Source organism: Myodes glareolus, chromosome 7 (assembly GCF_982192425.1).
Source record: "Myodes glareolus chromosome 7, mMyoGla1.1, whole genome shotgun sequence".
NCBI classification, from domain to species: Eukaryota; Metazoa; Chordata; class Mammalia; order Rodentia; family Cricetidae; genus Myodes; species Myodes glareolus.
Genome location: NC_142032.1, coordinates 8,344,656 through 8,367,133, shown reverse-complemented (window position 1 = coordinate 8,367,133; position 22,478 = coordinate 8,344,656). Strand labels below are relative to the sequence as shown.

At 42.6% G+C, this 22,478-nt stretch overlaps 2 protein-coding genes and 1 long non-coding RNA gene across 5 annotated transcripts in view; 1 reads left to right on the top strand and 2 right to left on the bottom strand.

Moving 5' to 3' along the window:
* Window positions 1-533: 533 nt before the first annotated feature.
* Window positions 534-11,948, bottom strand: Smndc1 (survival motor neuron domain containing 1). Of its 3 annotated transcripts, none has more exons than XM_048423388.3 (6): window positions 11,793-11,948; window positions 10,691-10,810; window positions 5,877-6,019; window positions 5,141-5,302; window positions 2,410-2,563; window positions 534-1,754 (listed from the first exon to the last, which is right to left on the bottom strand). In XM_048423388.3, the coding sequence occupies exons 2-6, from the start codon at window positions 10,808-10,810 to the stop codon at window positions 1,617-1,619; spliced, it is 717 nt and encodes a 238-aa protein (XP_048279345.1). In that variant the 5' UTR covers window positions 11,793-11,948; the 3' UTR covers window positions 534-1,616. The 3 variants fall into 3 exon arrangements, with proteins under 3 accessions (XP_048279345.1, XP_048279344.1, XP_048279346.1); XM_048423387.3 differs by lacking the exon at window positions 11,793-11,948 and adding an exon at window positions 11,186-11,339; XM_048423389.3 differs by lacking the exons at window positions 10,691-10,810; window positions 11,793-11,948 and adding an exon at window positions 7,842-8,011.
* LOC148121288 (uncharacterized) overlaps window positions 11,355-22,478 on the top strand; it is a 28,192-nt gene continuing 17,068 nt past the window's right edge. Inside the window, exon 1 of the mRNA XM_087907812.1 lies at window positions 11,355-11,759. Coding sequence (XP_087763938.1) covers window positions 11,478-11,759 — 282 coding nt within the window. The 5' untranslated portion in view covers window positions 11,355-11,477. The remainder of the gene's footprint in view (window positions 11,760-22,478) is intronic.
* LOC146893680 (uncharacterized) lies at window positions 12,912-18,334 on the bottom strand. The gene is made up of 4 exons (XR_015738331.1): window positions 17,942-18,334; window positions 16,848-17,378; window positions 15,489-16,092; window positions 12,912-15,222 (listed from the first exon to the last, which is right to left on the bottom strand). It is a non-coding gene; the product is annotated as an uncharacterized LOC146893680 (long non-coding RNA).

Below are 22,478 nucleotides of genomic sequence, written 5' to 3'. Positions count from 1 at the left end.
CTTAAGGAAACGATATACAGGTGCTCTGTTTAAGGCAGAATGGTCCAGTTATTGTTGTAAGTACTGTTCTAGCATACCAAGGCAACATCAAACCATTTTGCTGTGTTTTCAAAGGATTTCCTTGCAACTGTTACTACAGCATTTAAAACTTTCATTTAGGAGTTCTCCCGCTACCCTGCAAGTCCTGGTAGTGGGGAACTAACTGAAGGTCTTAAACATGCTAGGCCAACAGTACCACTCTCCTTAGCCCAGTAGCCCTTTTTCCATGTTAACCCATGTCTTTCTGTCATACATTACTTATGAAGAAAATCATAAAAAGTATTCTACCTCACCACTGTCAGAAAAATTTTAGTTTACCAAGCCAAAATTCATGAAATTTAATTTACAAATAGTTTTATATACAGCCATTAATCCTTTAGGATTCAGTTTTTTTATACCCAATGAAGGAATTTTCCGCGGTAGTTCTGTGTATAAGTCTAAGGCTCGCTACACCAAGGCTGGCAGCTATGGATTCCACCCCTTTGTTAACACACTGGAGATTTAAAAACACTTTATTTATTAAAGTTAAACATACAAAACTGAAATTAACATACACCCTAAAAATTGTCTTCTTCCAATAACAGGAAGACCCTTTTTCTATCTGTTTTTTGGCTTAAACTCAACTTGGGATAACTGTGGTGCTCACTTATACCAACAAATGTTGGCAACTTGATCTAGTTAATAAAAATTACAAACTCAGCTACATGAACATAATATACAGGGAAATTATGGTCATATTAATGCACAAGAAATACAGGAAAATTTAATCATGAAACATTCAGTACTCTTGTTCATTAATTTAGCCTTGGTTTTTTACAAAAATAGTATCTACATTGTATACAGGGCTATACATCAGCTTTTTGTTTTCCCATATAAACATTACACATCCCCCCAAAATGGAAGCACTACAAGTGAAAAATCAACAAAGAAAAAAAACAATACAAAACACCAAATAAACACGAGAGAAGGGGAGCACATTCTACACATGGTTTGTTTTTTAATATAAAATTCAAACTCAATGACCAAAAAATACAAGGTGAGTCAATTATGGAAGTGACCTAACAGGCCCAGGAAAGAATTCAAGGAAAAACCTCAAACTAAACCCTGCCATTTATAAATTAACCCATGCTCGGGCTTGTCTGGACAATGGCCAGGTTATCATCAAACTGAAGATATCTTTAGCAGGTTGGCATTTTGCCATGATGTTCCAATGAACTGCTGGGATATGTCAAGTGCAAAGCACCTGAAAACTCCAAATTAGGACTTACAAAATGTCTACTCAACATCAGTTAAGTAGGGGCCTGAGGTACACTAAGTCATCTAAGTGCTGATTGAAGCAGCGTCTACCTGGAAAAGTTGCCTTGTTCAACAAACTCTGAGGGAACTGTGGTGAGTAGTAATGAAAAGTTAAATGAGAGCAATTATCAAATGTCTTCAAGTTTCATTCTACCAAAGCCAAACAATGACAACAATGTATCTTCCTTACTCATCTAGCAAATAATTTACCTTTAGAAAAATATAAGAATAAAAAGGTAAATGTAAAGCCCTGCAGAGATGAGATCCAACAGTTTTTCTGATTATTGAGGCATCAAATGCCTGACATTGTATTTAGATGTATCTTGATACTGTGTCATAGGCTTGTCAGCAATTCCGCAAGTTCCTACTCCAACTTTGCCCGTTACACTTTCTGGCGAAGCAAAAATACTCCTCTTTACCTGAGAACAAAAGAAAACCAATTCTGATCAGGGTGTGAAACCAAATCTCAACCTTTAACGTTAAAATACATTCAAGTTCCAATATCTACAAAATGGCTTTTGTAGAAAATATCACTACATACTAATATAAAGCTTATCTGTCTCGAGACTAGGTTTTCATTCTCCAATTCCTACTTACAGTATGAGCTCTATTTGGTATGTGTGGTGGTGAGACCCACTGTGGCCCCTGTCCCACTCTCCAGAAGCCACATCGAGGCAGCATTGACAACAGTGAAAACCCAAGCTATGGGTGAACATCAGGTCATCCTTATTTTGAGTAGCTGAATTCTACAGTTATTTTTTTTTAACCTAACAAAGCAAACCCAGAGAACTTAAAAGCTTTCTTAAACAGATGCTCAAAATGAAAGTTTGTTTTTAAAAAAAGCAGAGCTCTGCATATTTTCTGCAAAGTTTGAAGGTACCATACAGTCTTAAAAATTTCTGATATAAACTCGTTTATCACAGAAATTGGCTAATGACTACTTAAAAGAATTGTAAGTCAAGAACTGGTTAAAAATGTGTCCTTTGGAAAACCTATACCTCCTTTCTTCATTTTGATGTTATTGTAATGACAGCTGTACTTTCAGATCTACAATGTGATGAAAGATATACCAACCTGGCCTTTTTTGTTTTTAGAATAAGCCCTGTTGTTGAACTGCTGCCATTTCACCTTCTGGTCCTCTCTTTCCTGCTCAAGTTCTTTTATTCTCTGTGCTTTTTTCAAAGCTTTTTTCTTCTTATATTCACGTTGCTGGGCAATCATTTCTTTTCTGTGTGGAAAACAGGACATAAATGTCAATAATTAAAACTTAAAATATGACTTCTTTGTAACAATGCAAAAACGAAACTTACATACTAATTTATTAACGAAAGTACAACTTTTCATTAAAAAACAATGCCAAAATCTGGGTATGGTAGCATGCCTGTAATGCTAGGTGGTCACAGGAGGATCAGAAGTCCAGAGTCCTCCTTGGCAAGCTGGAGGTCAGTCTGGGATACACCAGAGCTGTCAGTCTTACAGAAAGAAAAACAGGGCTAAAGAGAGATGGCTCAGCATGTAAAGGCATCTTCCACCAAGCCAAGCCTCATGAGTTAACCTGAGTTTGACCCTGAGAACCACAAGGCAGAAGGAAAATCAACTCCTTCAAGTTGTCCCTGACCTCCATATTGCAGTGCACATATGAATCCAGACAATAAATAAATAGAAATCAAACAATGCCACTCAGTGCTACTAGACATTTTCTTTTATAAAAGAAGGCAGACACAACACTTGCTAAGCATACCAGAAGTGACAAAGAACAAAAACCCCACTTAGGTCTATTACAATGTAAATCAAATCTTTTTTTCTTTCTTTTGGTTTGTCAAGACAGGGTTTCTCTGTATAACAGCCCTGGCTGTTCTGGAGCTAACTTTGTAGACCAGGCTATCCTCAAACTCACATAGATCCACCTGCCTCTGCCTCCCGAGTGCTAGGATTAAAGGTGTGAGCAATCACCCGGCTGTAAAACAAATCTTTCAACAAAGAGTTTTTATTTTTTTATACAGTTTTTGCCAGCTGTGCTTTAGGAATATGGATATCTGATGCACGTTCATGCCTATAATCCCTACTACTTGGGAGTTGGAGGCAGTTGGATCAAGAATTTAAGTTGTGCCTCTGCTAAGCATAGAGTTCCAGGCCAGATTAGGCCACATGAAACCCATCTAAAAGAAACAAAATCAACCTTAATGGATGGCTAACTCTTTACCAATTTCTAAAAATACAGTTGGTGAAATATATGCGACACCTGGGAAGGTGTATGAAGTGATTTAATGCAGATAAACCATTTCATCAACACTGAAGGAAGACAGCAAGAGATCAGAAGAGTGGCACAACCAGCTGTCTCTGTGATGACCAACAGAAAACCCCGGATGTCCACAACTAGGGTTCTAAGTAGAACCAGGGCCTAAGCTACCAATATAATCTGCTTCCCTACATGAACTGACAAAAGGAAAAAAAGGTTTTTAAGCGAAGAGATCCTGATTCCCCTGCACCAAATAACCATCAACATGAGGTCAAGTGGCTTTCCTTATAAAGAAGGCAAGAATAAAACAAATTAGGCTAAACAAGATTTTACAATCTGATTCCCTTATTCAAGGTGTTAAAATGTTATTTTAACAAATGGTATTTTTCAAAATTCAAGAACATTTAGGTAGCAACTTAAATTTTGGAAATTCTTGCAAATTCATAAACTATTTATTGGTTACACACAAAAAGAAAGGAAAGGGAAGAAGGGAAGGAAGGAAGGGAGGAAGGGAGAAAGGAAGGAAGGAAGGAAGAAAGGAAGACTGAACAGAGACGAGACAAGGCAGTGATGGCAGTGAGGTTGCATTTACACACAGATAAGTACAGGGACTAAGAAGTGGCTGTCAAGTGCTGACCCTGACTGCCGTTATCTAATAACTTCTACATTCTGACTCCAGGTTTTTAATCACAAGGTTTTGTTACTTCTGTATCTGCCACATTTTTTTCTGTGAATAAGACGTGCTTCCCGGGCATTTCAGAGATTTTATTGAATAGGCTAAGGCTGTTACACGCTATTTCACACATGAGGCAGATGTTAGTTTGTTGACCATCAACTATAGCGATGGGTCAGGCAAAACAACATATATATCCAATGTCCTAGTGCTTTCATTGTTTACTTTGCTAATCCTTGTTTCAGTTATTAGTTTAGATGCTATTTTCGTAAGGAAACTGTCCTGGTAACCATGATAGCTTTTTTGGGGGAGTCCCCTTAAAACTAATGCTATGTCCCTTCACAATTTCGTTACTCCACTGTTTATGCTCCCTCACCAACTTTTGTGGTACTAGGTACAATTATATTTGTTAGGCAAAGGATCCACACTTAAGCTACATCCCCGTTGCTAGGACACTCCCTTATGTGTTTTTTCTGAATATAGCTTCAGCAGGTACAAGGCTCAAGGCAGTCTCCACTGTGGTCTATCTTAGGACCTGACTTACAGAAATACAGTATTCTTAGTGTAGTGTCCTCTTTATTGAATACATCAGTATAGCCTCCACTTTACCTAGGCACACATACTGATCCGATGTTGCCTATCTGTAAAACAATGTTAAACAGTGTTATAACCTCATTCCAATGTAGCCTGAATGGGTTATCTTTGCAGTTACTTCAAGCACCTAAATGGGAAACCCTAAAATGCTACATTAAAGTCAGTTACTTTAGCCAAATGTAACCTAAGCACTTACTTAAGTACCTAAGTACTCAAAAGACTGAGGTAAGACCGAGGAGCACAAGCTAGACTGTGACATACAGTGAGCCAGCCCGCCCTGGGGAAACAGAGTCACTTACTTTGACATGGGTTTGTTGCCACTGTCCTCTTTTGCCTTCCTTCCTTCTTCTACGGGTTTGAGGTTCAACAGCGGAGTGACTTCAGCATTGCCATAACCAGCAAAGGTGATTGCAGCGGTGCCATTTTCTTCATCGATCTCCTCGATCTCCGCCTCGTAACACCTGCAAAGATATCATGGCTGTAAGCAGGTGAGTAGAGATCTAGTACTCAGCCTACAAGACTTACACTGTAGTGACTCAATTATCATGTCTCTAAAATAGACTTCTGCAATTGAATGGCCCTCTTAGCAAAATGATGAGAAAGGTTTAAAGCAAGGCATCTGACATCAAAAGCCCTAATTAAAAATTTTGCCAGAAAAATCCCTTACCGTCTACTCGCTATACTTAATCTCTTTGAGAAAAGCTAGTTCTTAAAAGATTAATTTCAATGTATGCACTTGAGCGCAATGAAATTACCAGCATTCACTTTTTGATTTGAGGAGAAAACAAGTCAGAACATTTTAGAAAACAGCCATTCATCTTTCTTTACTTCAGAATCCAAATCACTTCTCCCCAAATTTTAAACTAAACCTAAAATTAAGCTGTTAATGGCAACCACCCAAGAATTACACTAGTTTTATAAATCACATTACCGACACAGATATTAAAATAGGGTAGTCCAAGCTGAATAAAAACATCTTACCATTGTATCTTATTAATTCATGTTATAGTTAGAGGGTTGTTTTTCTACACTTACTGTCCATCTTCACTCCAGATTGCCATACACTTGTCCCCTACTTTCCATGAATGAGTAGGCTGAGTAGAGGCAAAACTGTCTGAACTTGCAAGAGTTTCCGAAGGCTGAGTTGACAGAAGGTCTTTGGTCAGTTCTATAACTTCCTAAAGAAGAAAGCAAAAGCCGTAACACTTGTAATTTAACACTATCAACCACTTTCTTGTTTTATAGCATTATTTCTCATATCACAAAGCAGTAATGTATGCTACACATACAGCTTATAGTGCTTTTGAGAATACTGTTTTCACATTCATAGAGAGACTAAGGAACAGCACTATACACTAATAAATAGTGAAACTGTGGTTTAAGTCTACATAGGCACCTTCAACTTAACTATAAAAACTATGAGAAATAAAACTAGACAAGTTCCAGCAACTTCTGACTTCTAAATGCCTTTTGTGACTGACCATTTCGCTACAGTGAGACTCAAAGATGGAATCTGATTCAAGGTTACTTTTACAACCACCATGTGTCTTTCATGCAACTACAATTTTACAGGGCATTACTTGGCAGAAATATCAACCGTGTAACCAACATATCTCCTTTATGAAATTCCCAAAACACTGGAAACAGTCTCATTAAGCACACAATGTTTCTACTTATACCAATTTCTATTAAAATACTATAAAGAATAAATAAAAGAAACCAGTAATTTTTCACCCCATTTAAGTAATAATTACCAAGTTAGAACTAAAACAGCCTACACCTGCTTAACACAGTAGCACAGCTTCACTTTAAAAAAAAAAAAAAACCACATAACTAACCTACAAAGGCAGGCAGCGCCTCTCTGGGTGGCAGATACTTTCTAATCCAGGCTTCTGTGTATTAGTTCGACTCAAGTGTGTTAGGGGTGGTTAAAAACTTGCCAAAAATATGAACAGGTACTTAACTACTTATCTGCTACATTCTTACTCTAATACAGACATACATTTTTACCTGATCTTCAAAGAATTTGCCTACTGGTTTCCCACAGTGTTACACTTAAAACATCATTTTCTATGTTTGAAGACAAATATTGCAAAATCAAACTCTTAGTTTCTTCAGGTATCCAATGAGGTTTTGTAATAGTTGTTTTGGTTCAATAGCCAAGAAAAGTTAAATTATTACCTCTCCTAAAGATTCTAAATCTTCCTGGCAAGTTCTAAAAAACTAATACCAAAAACAGATAGACAGACAGACAGACAGACAGACAGAGATTAAGTACCTAGAGAAAGGTGAGTTTTGTGAATTTAAAAAAGCTACTAAGACTTGGATTTGAGCTGAAACCCAATAGAACCCTGCTCTAAGGTTTGCCAAGTAGACAATTTCTAAGGCACAGGAGGTGACACCTAGCTTTATATTCATTAGTCCTGCAGCACTTGAGACTGAACCTAGGGTCCTGTGCAAATCAAGTAAGTGCCTTCAAATATTTTTTTAATTAAACAATTCTATGTAAATAAGGAGAGTATCCAGTAATACAGTTATACAAAAAGAAGAGTAAATTACCCAGTTTTGTTCTCAGTTAACCACCTTTAGAGCAAGGAATACAAACCAACAGCCCTGACTCAAAAGTCCACAAAGTCTTTATCATTAAATACTCTTATCTCCTTCCAGGGATCATGTAATTAAAGCACAAACATGCATTCTACCCCTGGTAACAAGTCTCAGGTTTGACAGAACATTTATTTCCCCACTACTTTCAAAAGAAAATATATTCAAAGAAAAGAATCCTGAAAAGCTATGCATAATTTTCAAAACCCTGTTCCACAATGGCCCTTCTTAAAAACAAGAAAATCCAGGCATTTACTTCTAAAGTTCTGTAACTCTTGTCATCTTACACGTCCCTCCCAGTAAAATTCATAAAGAACCTCAATCTGTCTTCACATGTGATGGACCAAAGTGTTAGAGAAGCTGGTTTACGCATGAGGGGTCCTTGAAGGTACATACCATTAATTACTTTTCCTCCCCCAAGTCTGAGTTCTGAAACTGCTCCTTCATTGACAGATGGACAGCAGTTACAGTAATCGGCAATTCCAGGAAGCATCAGGTGTTGTGATCTACATATCAGCAGGTCAAAGGGGGTGCATTCAAGCACTCTGCTTCCTGAAGGAAGGCGTTTCGGGGATGCAGAGAGCCACTGTAATATATGAGACAAGTGACTTGACCCCTGCCTCCTTTACAACAGTTTACTCAGCAACACAACCTAATAAATTGACTAGTTTTGTGATTACTATAGACTGCCTGGGGAATGAGAGAGCTAGCTAACCTGATTTTACTATACCTAGTTCTCTTCTAAATGAAAAAAGAATTTTTTATTCTATATGAAAGACAGAAACATGGAAACCTTACTGAAAAAATAAACATAAGGAATTAGAAGCCACTATGAATTAGCCCCACCCCAAAAGAAACCATAGGCTTTAAAAAAAAAAAAATCAACCTAATCAAACCAGATTTAAATAACAAGACAGATGTTCCTCCTAAAAGCAGCAAGTGAGTGAAGGGAGACCTCTACCAAACAGAAGCTAGTTCCTAGTTTCAATGCAAACAACCAGGTTGGAAGCATATATTCAAATATCTTTCATAATTTTACCTAATCTTAAGTGATAATTTCCATCTTCCAATAGCTTTCAGTTCAAACCATACCTAGTAACCAAAAATCAAACTTCTCATAATGAAAAAGAGGGAGGGGGGAAAAAACAAAACTGATGAAGACTAGCCAAATAAAGAATTCTATCCTGTCAATATTTATGGTATCATTAGTACTTAAGCTTCTAAATCTGCAACATCCAATATTTAATAAACTGTAGTTATTTAAAACAAAAAATTTATCTCCTCGGTTACCCTGGCCATATTTCAATCACTCAGTAGCTACGTGTTGCTAGTGGCTGTGAGTGGCACTGACCAGCAAAGGACACAGTCACCACAACAGACAGTGCTGTTCTAACTGGCTATAGAAAAGAGGATATTTTTGCAGATATTCAAAGTCATTATTGCTTTGCCTTTTCTTTCTTTTTCTTTTTTTTTTTTAAATTGAGACAGTCTCACTATGTCATCATAGCTGGCATGGAACCCTCTATGTAGACCAAGTTGATCTCAAACACACAGAAATCTGCTTGATTTTTTTGTAGTTTATTGACTTTTTCTCCCTCCAGTGCTGGGAATTGAACCATAGGGTATTTTTTATTGTAAGCAGTTACAGCCTCAGCCTCCAGATCATTATTATTATTAACTGAGCACTAGATAAGCCTTTCAGGTAAATACTGTATCAACCCTAATGGTTTCTCCCTACATACTTTCCACTATAGATTCTCTTATCAAAATAGCTGACCCCATACTCTAATTTATCCTAGAAACATTAAAAAAGACCTAGTAGTAATGCTGCTAGAAACTTAACTCCCAACTCTCCATCTACCAGTTCTTCACAGAGCACCCACTGCCCAAAGAGAAAGGACTGTTTTGATGTCAGCAGAGGCAGATGGGGCAGGTTAGTGTGCCCCTGTCCCTTCATCATAAACTCATACTCAGTACAGGTGAGCCAATCAAAGGAGCAGGCAGGAAGCACTGGGTTATGTTTACAGAAGACCTGGGAGTAGGAGCAAGTGTCTTCTAAACACCTCTTCTTACTGAAGGGTACATGCATCCCACTGACCTGGCTTCTACAACTAAAGGAGAGTCTTATTCAAAGTAAAATTATCCCATATAGTTTGTTTTAAAAAATAACACTTACACTATTTTAAGTCTAGAATCAGAGTTTGAAAATGTCCAAGTCATTTTAAATCACAAATGAGATCTTTCAGGATTTCAAATCTATTAAGCCCTCTCAATTTGTACTTGATATTTTGTGGAGTTTTTTTTTTTTAAGGTAGGGTCTCACTATGTAACCCTGGATGGCCTGGAACTTAGACCTCTGCCTTCTTCTGCTCCCTGAGTACACTTCCTAAAAGTGTATACAGCTGGCAAAACCCAATGTTATCAATGGCCATCAAGAAGATAAAGGAAGGACTGTTTAGATGGGACATAAAAGAAGCAGAGATCAAAACACCCTGAAAATCTCTAAAGGATCAGGCTCAGAAATTTATGGGTGTTTTTTACATCAAAATTTTAATATACAATATTTACAAAATACATACAGTATTTTTCTTAACCTGGTGTTCTCAGAAGCAACAGAGATTGAGTTTGTCCCAAAGCCCTTTGGGACATGTCCTTCCAAGTTTCATACTTCCTATCTCCCATGAAAAGTTAGATCTCCTTTTCACACCAATCCAACTTAGACCAGGCTCAACAACTACAAAGTCCAGTCTTCAGTTCAAACACTTACATAACACTCACCCACCCAGACAGACAGTTATCTCTGTACACATTTTGTGTAAACACATCATGATGTGTTTTTATAAAACGTATACTCCATGATTGTTGAAAAACAAGGTCATATTTCATTTTCAAATAATCCCGTGTCATCAAAAAGGATCTTAATCTGGTGATAATTTCCCCCTCTAATAGTATTACCTTTTCAACTACGTTTCCTCACCAACTCGCTAAAAAAATAAAACCACTGCAAGGTTTCTTATCGTGAAACCCTAAATAAGCACACACAAGATTTACAAACCCATGAGTGTTTCATTCATTTTGATGTACACCATATGGAGGAAGCAAATTTAGAAGCCTCAGTGTCTGTATTCAGGTGTACAAATATTATACAAATAGGAAGCATCTTCATAGGTGCTCTGAGTGCCTTCTTGAAAAAGAAAAATACTCTTCTCAAACAGCATCAGCTACAACAGTCCACCTATACTTACTTGCAAGTCCTTCTTCAATTTCAACAGATCTTCATTTTCTCCGTTTCCAGACAGAGCAGCTTCTACTTGCTGGAGTTGAGCTTTGTAGCTAGCCAACTGTTTTGCTAGATCCTCTGACATCTGAGAAAAATGAAAAGCAAAGACCATAGAAATTAAGTCAAATATCGAGCTACAAAAATGTTTCTCTAACTTGCCTAAGTTAATCACTTTTGTTCCCAACTCGAAGTTTTATTTATTTTTACTTTCTTCAGATTTAGCTAATTCACAAACTTCAAAGCAATAAGTCACAAACACGTCAGATAAATTCTATACAAAAAGATCTCCCAAACAGTATGCTACAAGAAAAAGAAACGTGCTTTCTTTGAACTAGGAAGGCAGTGTGGGGCTCCACAATGAAAACTTCGACGTACTTCTTAAAAGCTGGAGAAATCAAAATCAGAAAAATTTGCACGGACTTCCAAAGTCAGATGGAACTACACAAATCCCTTTCTTTACCATTCAACTGTGAGTGTGCGTAGCTCTCCAAAACACACACTGTTCACAAATAGGTAATCTTAGAAATCCGCCTTTCGACAAACCCAGCTCAGCGTCCGACAAAGTGAGACACAGCTAAATCCTCAGAGTGCACGCAAACATACGGGTCCTCTGGGGACCATGTCCGGAACACTCCTGTCCACCGGAAGCCTGGAATCCGGACAGACGCTTCCAGTCCGAAGGGTTCAAACAAGGCAGGCACCTCTCCTCCCGGTCACCCAGCACTCCAAAGCCCGCCATAATCCTGTCCATCATGTCAGACCAGGAAACTCAAAGTCTCAGCTCCATGGAAACTGCGGAGCCCAGCATCCTCACAGTGGACCTCTTCGGAAGGGCGCGGGCGTCTCCCCCACCCGACGGGTTCCCCAGGACGGCCACGTTCGCCGCCTCGGCCCGTAGAAGCCTCCCCGCCGGCCAGAGTCGCTCACTCGGGGTGCCCGAGCAGCCGGCTCCACGGACCGCCCGCGCCGGGACCCCGCTGAGAGGCAGGCGCCCAGGCTCCGGGCCTCCGTCTCAACTCCAGGCCGAGGCACCGGTGAGGCCTGACCCTCCCTCAGAGGCTCGTTACCTTGGGCGGGGCTGGGGACGGGACGGCGGGCAGGGGTCGGGGAAGAGAGCCCAGCGGCGGCAGGGGCAGCTGCAGCAGGGAAAATTGCCACGACGACGAGAAGATTCGGTCGGAAAAGGAAAAACTCCGCCGGCGCCGAGGGGGGGAGGGGAGAAAAGCCGAGCTCAGGCAAGAGGAATAGACAAGGCGAAGGAGATCTCGCGAGACCAACAAATTCTCGCGAACGTGCGCTCGGGCCACGTGACTCCCTGGCGTCCTCTAAGCGGCCGGCGTCTGCGGCCTCGGAAGGCGGAGTGGGTGGGGCCTAATGGGCAGGAAGTGGCGTGTTTGGACTGCGCCAGGCGCACAGTGCCGGCTCGTCTTACGTCAGTTCTACCTTGTAGTGGGAGCGGCGAGTGGCTCGCTTGTGTGTGGGCGTAGACTCGCGAACCTTTCCGCCAGCAGATGGGGAAGGGATTTAGTACCGAGATCGGGTCGGTTGTGATGGCGAGCCTTCACTCCCAGCTCGGGGAGGCAAGAGGCAGGCGGATGTGAATCTGAGGCCAGTCTGGTTTGCCTAGCGAGTGTCAGGCCAGGCAGGGCTGCCTGAAGACCTTGTAAGTCAAGAGAAGGGAAGCTCTGTTTGTTTTGTTGTTGTACAGAAGATAAATACAACAGTAAAGGGAGTCGGTGCGATGGCATGGGAAAAGTGACCGTTTGAGGTGCTTAGACAATATCCATAGAAACTAAAAGCCATGTGGAGAAAGGGGGGTGTCTACAGGATCAAGGTATCACACACAAGTATGAAGCATCAAATCTCAGGGATGATTAATAATTACAATGATGAAATTTGGCATCCAACTATTTACTCAGTGATCAACTGCACCACCACTAATTGTGAGACAGCCTGACTTTATGAACTTCTTGACTGGTACAACATGAGCGATTGTCACCTATGAAGGAATATAATCAAGTCTCCTAGTTTAAAGGAAATAGAAGCATAAAGGAACGTGTTGAATGACCGTGAGGAAGGAACCACAAATCTAGAATGTGGACGTTGTCTTGACTCAAATTATTCTATTGGACTCTAGTGTCCAACCCGAGAAGGAGTCACCCCTAGAGACCACCTCATACACCACAGCCGATGCAAAAGCATGAGGATTTTATTAATTCTGTCATGACAGGGTCCCTCAGCACTCGGAAGCCGAGAGACCCCGACTAGCTGGTACAGTCTACTTTTAAAAGGAGAAGGCCCCATAGAAACAAGAGGGGTTGTTCCTTGACCATCATGATTGGCTTGTTCAAAAAGGGCTAATACCAATAATTGACTGGAAAACTATTGTCAGATCAGATGAGGTAAGAGGTCATTTTGACCCCGTTTCCCAGGGGGGGCTGAGTTAAAACATACGTGTATGGGTAATAGGAACTGAGTACGTGCATGTGTAGCTGTTAGGTCCTTGGTTCCCAGGGGAGGAGGGGAAGCATTGAGGCACAGAGGCTGAGAGGGTTTGGAATTGTCAGAAATGGCTTCAGAATTGTCTAAAATCTTACATTCCCTCCTCTTATTTGGTCAAATATCTCAATCTTGAGATATTAGTAAATTTGGGAAACTAATTGGATCTGTACACAGAAATTAACAAACCAGTGTTGTAGGCCCATCATAGATCAATAGAGGGCATCAGGTCCTGTCATCCTGGAACTTGGGAGAGTTAGGTTTGTCCCCAATTGCAGGACATATGAGAGCTGATGTGGTTGAAACTGCCAGATGAGGCTATTTCCTCCTAATAGGGAGGTCCTAATGACAGGCATAGCCAGCTTGACATAATCTTGCTGGGGTCAGTACTATTTAGTAAAGAAAAAGCTCCCATTATTAGACTAAACAGTTGCTGGCCTGTATTAGAGGTTACCAGCAGTGAAGCAGGAGTTGCAAAAGGGTTCTTAGCACTAGGAGTGGGGGGCCCTGGCAAAGGGGGCTACCTTAGCAGGGGCTAGCTGACCCTGGTCAGGCAATACAGGGTTGGACTCTAGTACTATGGTCATGGGAGGTGTTACAACAACTTGCAGGGTGAACAGAATCCCTATGTCTTTTATATAACTGTAAACCCCAAGTATTGCCTGTTAACCTGTTAGCTCTTTTTTTTTCTCCTTAGTGAAAGTGATTGTGATTTCAGATTTTCCTGGTGTGGTACACGTGAAAGAGACTAAGTCCTTTTTGCTAATCCCCAACCAGGAGACATTGACATTAGTTTTACATCCCTGGACAGCTTAACAAAATATTTTAGCCCCACCCCCATAAACAAATATATCATTTAGAATATTTGCATGCAGGACAAGAGTTTCCAGGGGTTTGTTCAGTATCCTCCCAAGAGTCTTTTGCTAAAACACATAGGTCAAAAGTTAGCTGGGGGAACCAAGTATTCAGGGGATGAACTCCAGCGGCTAGCCTTAAGGCTTGCCCAGTCTCAAAGTTAGGGTCCAGGTTAAGTCCTAAGGGCAAAGATCAGCAAGCCTGGCAGAATCAGGCCTTCTTGAGAGGATTTTGGGTACGCTGAAGCTTTCATTTGGAAGGTCCTGGGTCGTCCTGTGGAGGTGCAGGCTTGATGTGAGATGCGTGGATCCAGGCTGCAATACCGTCCATTTTGAGGGCAGTAGGTGTCTTAAGAAGCATGGTGTAGGGTCCCAGCAAGGTTCAAGGTTCTGGGACCGGTGTTTCCAAACGTACATAGAATCGCCAACCTGGAACGGGTGTGAGATTTCCAGGTGCCCGGGCTGGCTTTGGGAGGTTCCAACAGAGAAGCAGGGAGAGTAGCTTAGTCCAGTGGGCAGCAGCAGGACTAATTAGGGCCCCTTTAGGGGGATCTAATCCGGCCAGCAGTAGGTTCTGGTCAGATGGTACTTGGTTTTAAATACCATCTCATGTCCCAAGTCCTTTCCGACATCCATGGAGACAGTCCCATTGCTTGCCCCTGGGAGACAAGTGGGGGAGATGTCACATGTCCCTGTGCTCCACATGGAGCATTGTTTTGGGGACGTATAATTTTACATTTTTAGGCACCACAGTATAAAAATCTAGCTTTCCCAAGTGGCATCTGTGTTCTGGACCCCCGCACCCAAATATTTCCTTCAGGGGAAAATCTTCTGCCAGCCTCCAGGGGCAGCTGTAGGGGATATGCATCTCAGATAGCTAGCCCTGCTATCTGAGGCTAGCCCTGCTACTAGTTGACAGAAATCAGGGGTGAGGGCAGGGGTATCAAGGCAAGGGCTTGAGGAGACATGGATTGCAGGTATGAGCAGGCGGCTGCTGTTTTGGCTGTGAGGTGCTGCGCTTTTCTCATGTCCCTCTGGATATACCCCAGGCACCAATTCTGGAACGAATGCGAGATTCCCGGTGTCAGGGTCGCCAGGGGTCTCTATGCCTGGGCTTGGAGATCTGGAGAGCCTTCAACCGCGCCTGCAGAATGGGTTTATGAGCAGATGGGTCATGAGGGACCTTAGGAAGCCAAAGGGGGAGGTTCCCCATATTGGATCTACATAGAGCAGGGCCAGGGGGAGGAGCTGTGCTCAGTCTCCAATGCCAGTTCTAAGGCTTAGGGTCTTTATTATTCTTTCTATCTGTCTGAACTCTGGGGTCTGTATGCATAATGTAATTTTCCCCACTCTTATCCATGTCCTGACTTTTCTGGGCAACAAGGCAGTTTTACCATAAATTCTGATTACCTTGGGCAGGCCAAACCGCAGGAAGATTTCTTCTTTGATCTTCTTAGTCCTGGTAAGAAAAAGTTTCTCTGCCATCCGTAGTTTGAATCAAAAGGCCGATGTACCTTTAAGAAGATTGTTAGTTCCGTGTCTCCCGCCCCTCCTCATCGGGGTGGCACCAGTTGTTGCCTCTCTGAAGCCCACCTCCATTGACTAGGAGGCTTGCGCTATTCGGCCATGCAGGACTCCTCCTGCTCAGTCCGGTGACAGAGGGGTCGTTGCCCGCAGTGGCAGCGCTGGGCCCTGGCTCCTCAGCCTTTTCCCGGCCTTCTCCTGGCCAGGGACTCTGGCTGCTATTCCTTGCCCCTCTTTGCTGTGTGGCTCTGGTTAGCTCTCGGGCTCCGCTCCTTGAGGTTCTGCCTCATCAGCCACTGAATTTGCGCTGCTGGCCTTGGATCTGTTCCAAACTCCGGTGAGGTGGGTCAGCCTGCCTGAGCCTCTCCAGCCTGAAGCGCCAAGGGCGCCCGCCCCACCTGCTACCCTGGGGCTGCTCCCACCTGGCTCATTGTTGTCTGCAGGGGCCTTTCCCAGCAAGGTGGCAAAGGGTGAGAGCAGCCTGCTTTCCCTGCAGGGGAAACAGCAGGGGGAGTGAAAACAAAAAGGCTTTTGATTCCAGATCTACAGTTCATAAGGTGGTTCATTGATAACATAGAGTACTCAGTCCATAGTCAAATGTTTTAGACACAGCAAAGGGGAATTCCTCCCCTCCCCCCCCACACCCCAGAATCAGACACCTGGGTGCACAGCGTAAGCAAGCAGGGGAATTTCAGTACTGTCACTGTGGCTGCTGCATAGGCCTCACAGGTGGGCAGAGCACCACTTCAGTAGCCGGCTACCATTCTCCCACCGCTTCTGCTCAGCAGCTGCTTTGGGAAGTGTCTCCAGCCCAAAGCCCTGTAGGGCCATTCCTCATTGTTTTGTTGTTGTTGTTGTTGTTGTTGTTTTTAAATCGGCCCAGGTGGTGGCAGTTTAAGTCCGTATTCAACCATTCAGGGGCTACTCTGTCTGAGGTGCACAGTCTCTGCAGCTGTCGTCTTCTGTTGCCTCCCTATCTGTCTAATTTTTTTCTTTTATTAAGTCCTGGAGGGAGCATCTCTGCAGTCCCTTCATTCTCTGCAACTTGCTACAAATGTCTGACGCTGACTGGCCTATAAAAGACATCATTACATTGGCTTGGCGATCTGCCTGCAGGAGTACTATCAGACTTTTGTACTATTGCTCTTACTTTAGCCAAATTAGCAAATTAGTGGGGTGCTTTGTAAACCCCCTTTTTAGACCCACCAATCAGAATCTGGCATTAAAGACGAAGCTGCTCCCTACCAGCTGGAGTATTGAAGTCCCATCTGGGTCAAGTCAGAGGGTAGGCGTCCCGTCCTCTATCATTCCGTGATTGGGTTGGTCTGCTGTCAGCTCCTGGGACATTCTTTTAAACTTGAAAGAGAACTCACTGTTTTTCCTCTGTGGTTAGGAGCACCTGTAAGAGCTGCTGGCAATCATCCAAGTGGGCTTATGATAACCAGAATAGATTCTATAAGCTCAGTCACGGTCTGAGGGTCCCAAGAAAAAGAAGGGTTATAAGTAAAGATTAGAGGCAGAAAAAAAGCAGTATTGTAATTGACCTGCTACTGAGCGAAAGGGAAATGCTTGGGAGGTCATTCTCTCCCTAGCGGACGTCCCTCCCCTGTCCCAGGGTAGATGCTGAGTGCTGAAATTTTCAGGGCTAGGACCAGACCAGCGGGGTTCCTCAGGAACGAAGTGTTTCCTCCAGGGGAGGAGGAGGGAGAAGTCTGCCATGCTTGGCTGGATAACAGGAAGAACTGGAGGTGCCTGGATTCTGGGTTTCTTTTGCTCCTGTACAGAAAAGAGAGAAGACAAAGGGCTCAGGGAGGGGCAGCCACCATATCGCCTCCTCCAACTGCAGGGCTGCTTTTGGAATCAGGGACACTGATGATGGCCAGGGGGCCGTTGACAGGTTCTGAATTCCTGCAGGTGGATTTTAACAAAGACAAACCGACATACAAAAACAAAAATACATAGAAGCAGACACAAACTCAAAACCAGAAGCTGGTGCTCTCACCACCATTCTGGTGCAGAACTGAAAATACATAAGAACAAAAAGACAGACATAGACTCAAAAACAGAAGCTGCGGCAGCAGATCCAAAAATACAGATGGAGGATCACGCCTCCCCTGGAGATTAGGGCGACCTGGTCACCCTTTCCTCCAGTAAATGCCCATGAAACGTCTTTCAGGGCTAGGGCAAGGGATCTCAGGACGTGTCTGCCTCCTCCCTTCGCCCCGTTTCAATACAGACCCTGCACAAGTACAATTTTTAAATTACTTATTTATAATTACACAGAAACAGAAACATAATAATAAACAGACAGACATAAAAATGAGCTCGTTTCTTTATACCTCCAACTGGGTCTAGAGTGTGTCTGGGAGCGACTCGTTTCCCGGTCAGGAAACCAAATGTTGGACTCTAGTGTCCAACCTGAGAAGGAATCACCCCCAGAGACCACCTCATACACCACAGCCGATGCAAAAGCATGAGGATTTTATTAATTCTGTCATGACAGGGTCCCTCAGCACTCGGAAGCCGAGAGACCCCGACTAGCTGGTACAGTCTACTTTTAAAAGGAGAAGGCCCCATAGAAACAAGAGGGGTTGTTCCTTGACCATCATGATTGGCTTGTTCAAAAAGGGCTAATACCAATAATTGACTGGAAAACTATTGTCAGATCAGATGAGGTAAGAGGTCATTTTGACCCCGTTTCCCAGGGGACTGGGTCAAAACATACGTGTATGGGTAATTGTTCAGGAACTGAGTATGTGCATGTGTAGCTGTTAGGTCCTTGGTTCCCAGGGGAGGAGGGGAAGCACTGAAGCACAGAGGCTGAGAGGGTTTGGAATTGTCAGACATGGCTTCAGAATTGTCTAAAATCTTACAATTCAAGAGTCATGTGGGGTTCTTTGTTGTTTTGTTTTTCAAGACAGAGTTTCTCTATCCCTGGCTGGAACTTGCACGCACCATAGTTCAGACTGGCCTTGAGCTAGAGGTCCACCTGTCTCGCCTCCTCAGTGCTGGGATTAAAGGCGAGCTTGCCACCACCACCTGGCGAAAGTAATGTGGTTTTAATAAAAAATGTTTTCCATCATCGGACATTTCAATCCTTGATTCCCCAGTATCCTTGATTCCCCAGTACTGTCTGGGGTGGTTTAGAGGTACTTCCTGGCTGGAGAAGTGTGGCACTGACGGCAGGCTTTGAGAGTTTAAGGACTTACATGCCACTAAAGCTTGAGTGCTCTACTCTGTGCGTGCAGTTTATGATACCAACTCTCAGCCAAATGCTGCAGCCGCCATGCTGGCCTGTCACGTCTGCCCTGCCACTTTAGACTCACTCTCCAGAACCATAAGCCGAAATAAAATCTCTTAAATCACCTTGCTCATGCTGTTTTATCACAGCAGCAGAAAAGGAAGTCTTGCTAATATTAAGAGAACTGTTTTAGATTGGGAGATAAAAAGACGAGCATGGTGGTGGTGTGTGTGCCCAGTCTCAGTATACCAGAGGCAGACATAGAATCAACAGAAGTTTGAAGACGGCTGGGACTGGTCGGTGTGTTCCAGCTCTGCCAGGCTTACATAGTAAGCCTATCTGCAGAGCCAGCCAACCAAAAAGAAGTAATTTTGTGAGTAGATATTTACTGGACAGGCCAGGCTAGTGATGTGAAAAAAGATCAAGATCCTGGCACCACCAGCTCTTACACACAGAAAACTGAAGATTTGAACATAGACAATATTAGATGATGCTTGTGTTAGGAATTTTACCTAATGCGAACTCTCTGCCAATGCAAAAATCCCAATCAAGCCAAATCACAACAAGCCAAATTTAAAAACATTCAGGTTTAATGGGATTTCTGCGCTCTTGGGTGGCCCCGAGGGAGAATTGGGAGGCTGCTAATGCAACCACCAGGGGGAAGGAAAAGAGACCACAAGGAAGCTTTCCAGGGAAGCAGTTTAAATAGACTGAGGACATGGTCAAGATTTTGGCTGGCTGGTCTTGACCCTCCTCCAGGGAGGGGGTCAAGGCTTGGTGGGCACAGGGACAGGGCCTCTAAAGATGGAGGCCAGAGATGGGTTTACAGCATGGGTTCACTCTTGTTTGATGCAAAATTGCTAATTTTGTTATGTGTGAAATTTATAGTTACTTAGGGGAAAAGCCCATGTTTAGGTATTTAGGAATACCTCCATGTAGTATGGCAAAAAAAAAAACTGTATTACATAGTTGGATGTGGTGGCGTTATGAGGATAAGGAAATGAAGCCAGTCTCACTGCAAGTGACTTCAAAATTAGCATAGGCTACATGTGACTCACTTAAAGAACAAAAATGTTGTAAAATATTTATAGTATTCTTATATTTATATATATATGAACATACATGTACCTATATATGTACATATATGAGTGTTCACATGAAATTTAAAAGCAAACTGTTAGCAGTAACTGAATTTTTTTATTTTTTTAAAAAATCTTTTACATACCAAGCTTACAATCCACAACCCCAGAGAACCTAGACAACAAGGACATACATGGATCTAAGTAGGAAAGAGAAAAAGGCAAATTCTCCTGAGTGAATTGGGAGTGTGGGGGTCATAGGAGAGGGAAGGAAGGAAGGGGAGCAGAGAAAAATGTATAGTGCAATAAAAACAAAACAAAAAAATGGGCGGTGGTGCCTTTAATCCCAGCACTCAGGAGGCTGAGGCATGCCAGTCTATGTAAGTTCAAGGCCAGCCTGAGCTACAGAGCAAGTTCCAGGACCACTGAGAAACCCTGTCTCGAAAAACTATAAAAGATAAAAGAAAATCCATAACTCATTGCATTTCCCATCAGATCCAATCAGGGGCAAGCATATATCCTGACATCTTTCCTGCCTGCCCACATGTGATCAAGCATGTCTGGTGTAGATGGGTCAAACTGATTTGTTAAGGGTAGTAAAAACACGTGGCTTGTCATCTCCTATAAACAATAGCCTCCAGCATTTCAGGAAGTATCTGTTCTTAGGCAAGGGGCTTACAGATTAAAGGCATTTTTTTTCAAGGATTTCTAAGGCATAGTAATTAAAACTTAAAACATAACTTTGGCTCTTAGGAAAGGATGGGTCAGACATAGCAGTAAAAATGGGAAGGCTAGGAGGAAAAACCATAAGTAAGTTGGTGAAGGTGTTACTTAGCCTTGTACCCAGACAGGAGTTATGTGGACCTCACTTGCCCTCTGCCACATAATGGGGCTCTGTGTGACTTTCTGCCATAACTGTAGCAGTAGTCTTAACGTGGTCTGTTTTTGTTTGGATTTTTTCTATGTTTTTTTTTTTACTGGTGCTCTGTCTGCAAGTGTCTGTACCACCTGCATGCAGAATCCATGTGAATCACCTGGCGCTAGTGAGAGGGATAGAGAACACGCAACAAACCCACTTAAGAGTTTCTTAGAGGGGGCCTGTACAGGCCTGGGGAAGTCAGTGTGCAGAGAGAGAGAGGGCTGAAGATGGTGTCTCCAGCTTTTAAGGGACACCTAACACATGTGCACAGGGGGATGGCATGACCACCTCATACGCAGATGACGGGGCTCATGCATGCACGAATGGGCTTAGCTGAGTCATATGTGGATGATGCAACCATGCATGCACGCGTTGGTCACACGAGGTCCTTTAATATCCCTGGGGTCATTAGGCACTTCTGCCTGAGAGCTTGTTCACACATGCATGGCCCTAGAACCTGGAAATGTCAGCCTTGTTATGGCAGAAATCATTACATTTCACCCTTTTATTTTAAAACTTTGGGGAGTTTGGGGTCTTTAATGGGTGGGAATGGTGCATCATAAGGTCTCTTGTAACTGCTTCCTGCTGATTTTGTGGGCATTGGAGAGTTGAGATGCTTGACCATGTCCTGGGGTGGCTGATTACTTTTGTGTTTTTTCCAGGCTCTGGAACTGGCTATCTGGCAGCTTAGACCTCACAAGATGCTGGAAAGGCAGAAAATTATGTCTGGAAAAATTTTTAGATCCTGGTGATTAAGGGAGGAGAGTCCCAAGATGGTAGATAGAGAGTTTTTTGGGGGGAGGGGGGATGGAGGAGGGGATTTCCCAGGGGTTCCCAAGACCAGGAATAATAAGGAAAGAATTAAATGATACTTATTCTGGGTGAGTCTGGTCCATTTAGATGGGTCCAATTGGTTCCCTGGAGCTTATGAAAAAATGTTTGAAAAGAAATAAATTTTAGACATATTAAAAGCTTATGATTACAATGATAGAGTGTTGGAATGGAAGAGAGTGGGGAGGAGGGAGGAAAAGAAGGGGAAACTATGGGAAAGGGAAATTATTAGACCCCTCAATGTTTTACCTGAAGCAAATCTTAAGGCACTTGTTCTCTTTAGCATCATGGCATTACCTGAACATCCAGGAGACACTGCTGCAGTCAGTGATAAACCTGTTATGTTAAAGTCTGTTTTGTGATTTTTTGGAGTCTATGAATGTCTGTTGGCGAGGTTTTTCTGTCCTGCAGTTGTTAAGTTCCAAAGAAATTACACAGAGGTCTACATTAGTTATAAACTGATTGGCCCATTAGCTCAGACTTCCTATTAACTCTTATAACTTATATTAGCCCATTATTCTTGTCTATGCCAGCCTCATGGCTCGGTACCTTTTTCAGCAGCGTAGTCACATCTTGCTTCTTCTGTGTCTGGATAGGACTACAGAGGGAGCTTCCCTTTTCCCAAAATTCTCCTGTTCTCATTGACCCGCCTCTGCTTCCTGTCTGGTTGTCTCACCTATACTTCCTGCCTAGTTACTGGTCAATTAGCATTTATTTAAAACAATTGACAGAATATGGACAATTGTCCCATAGCACTGCCCCTTCTATTTAAAAACAACAACAACATCCATAGTCCTTTTTTGGGA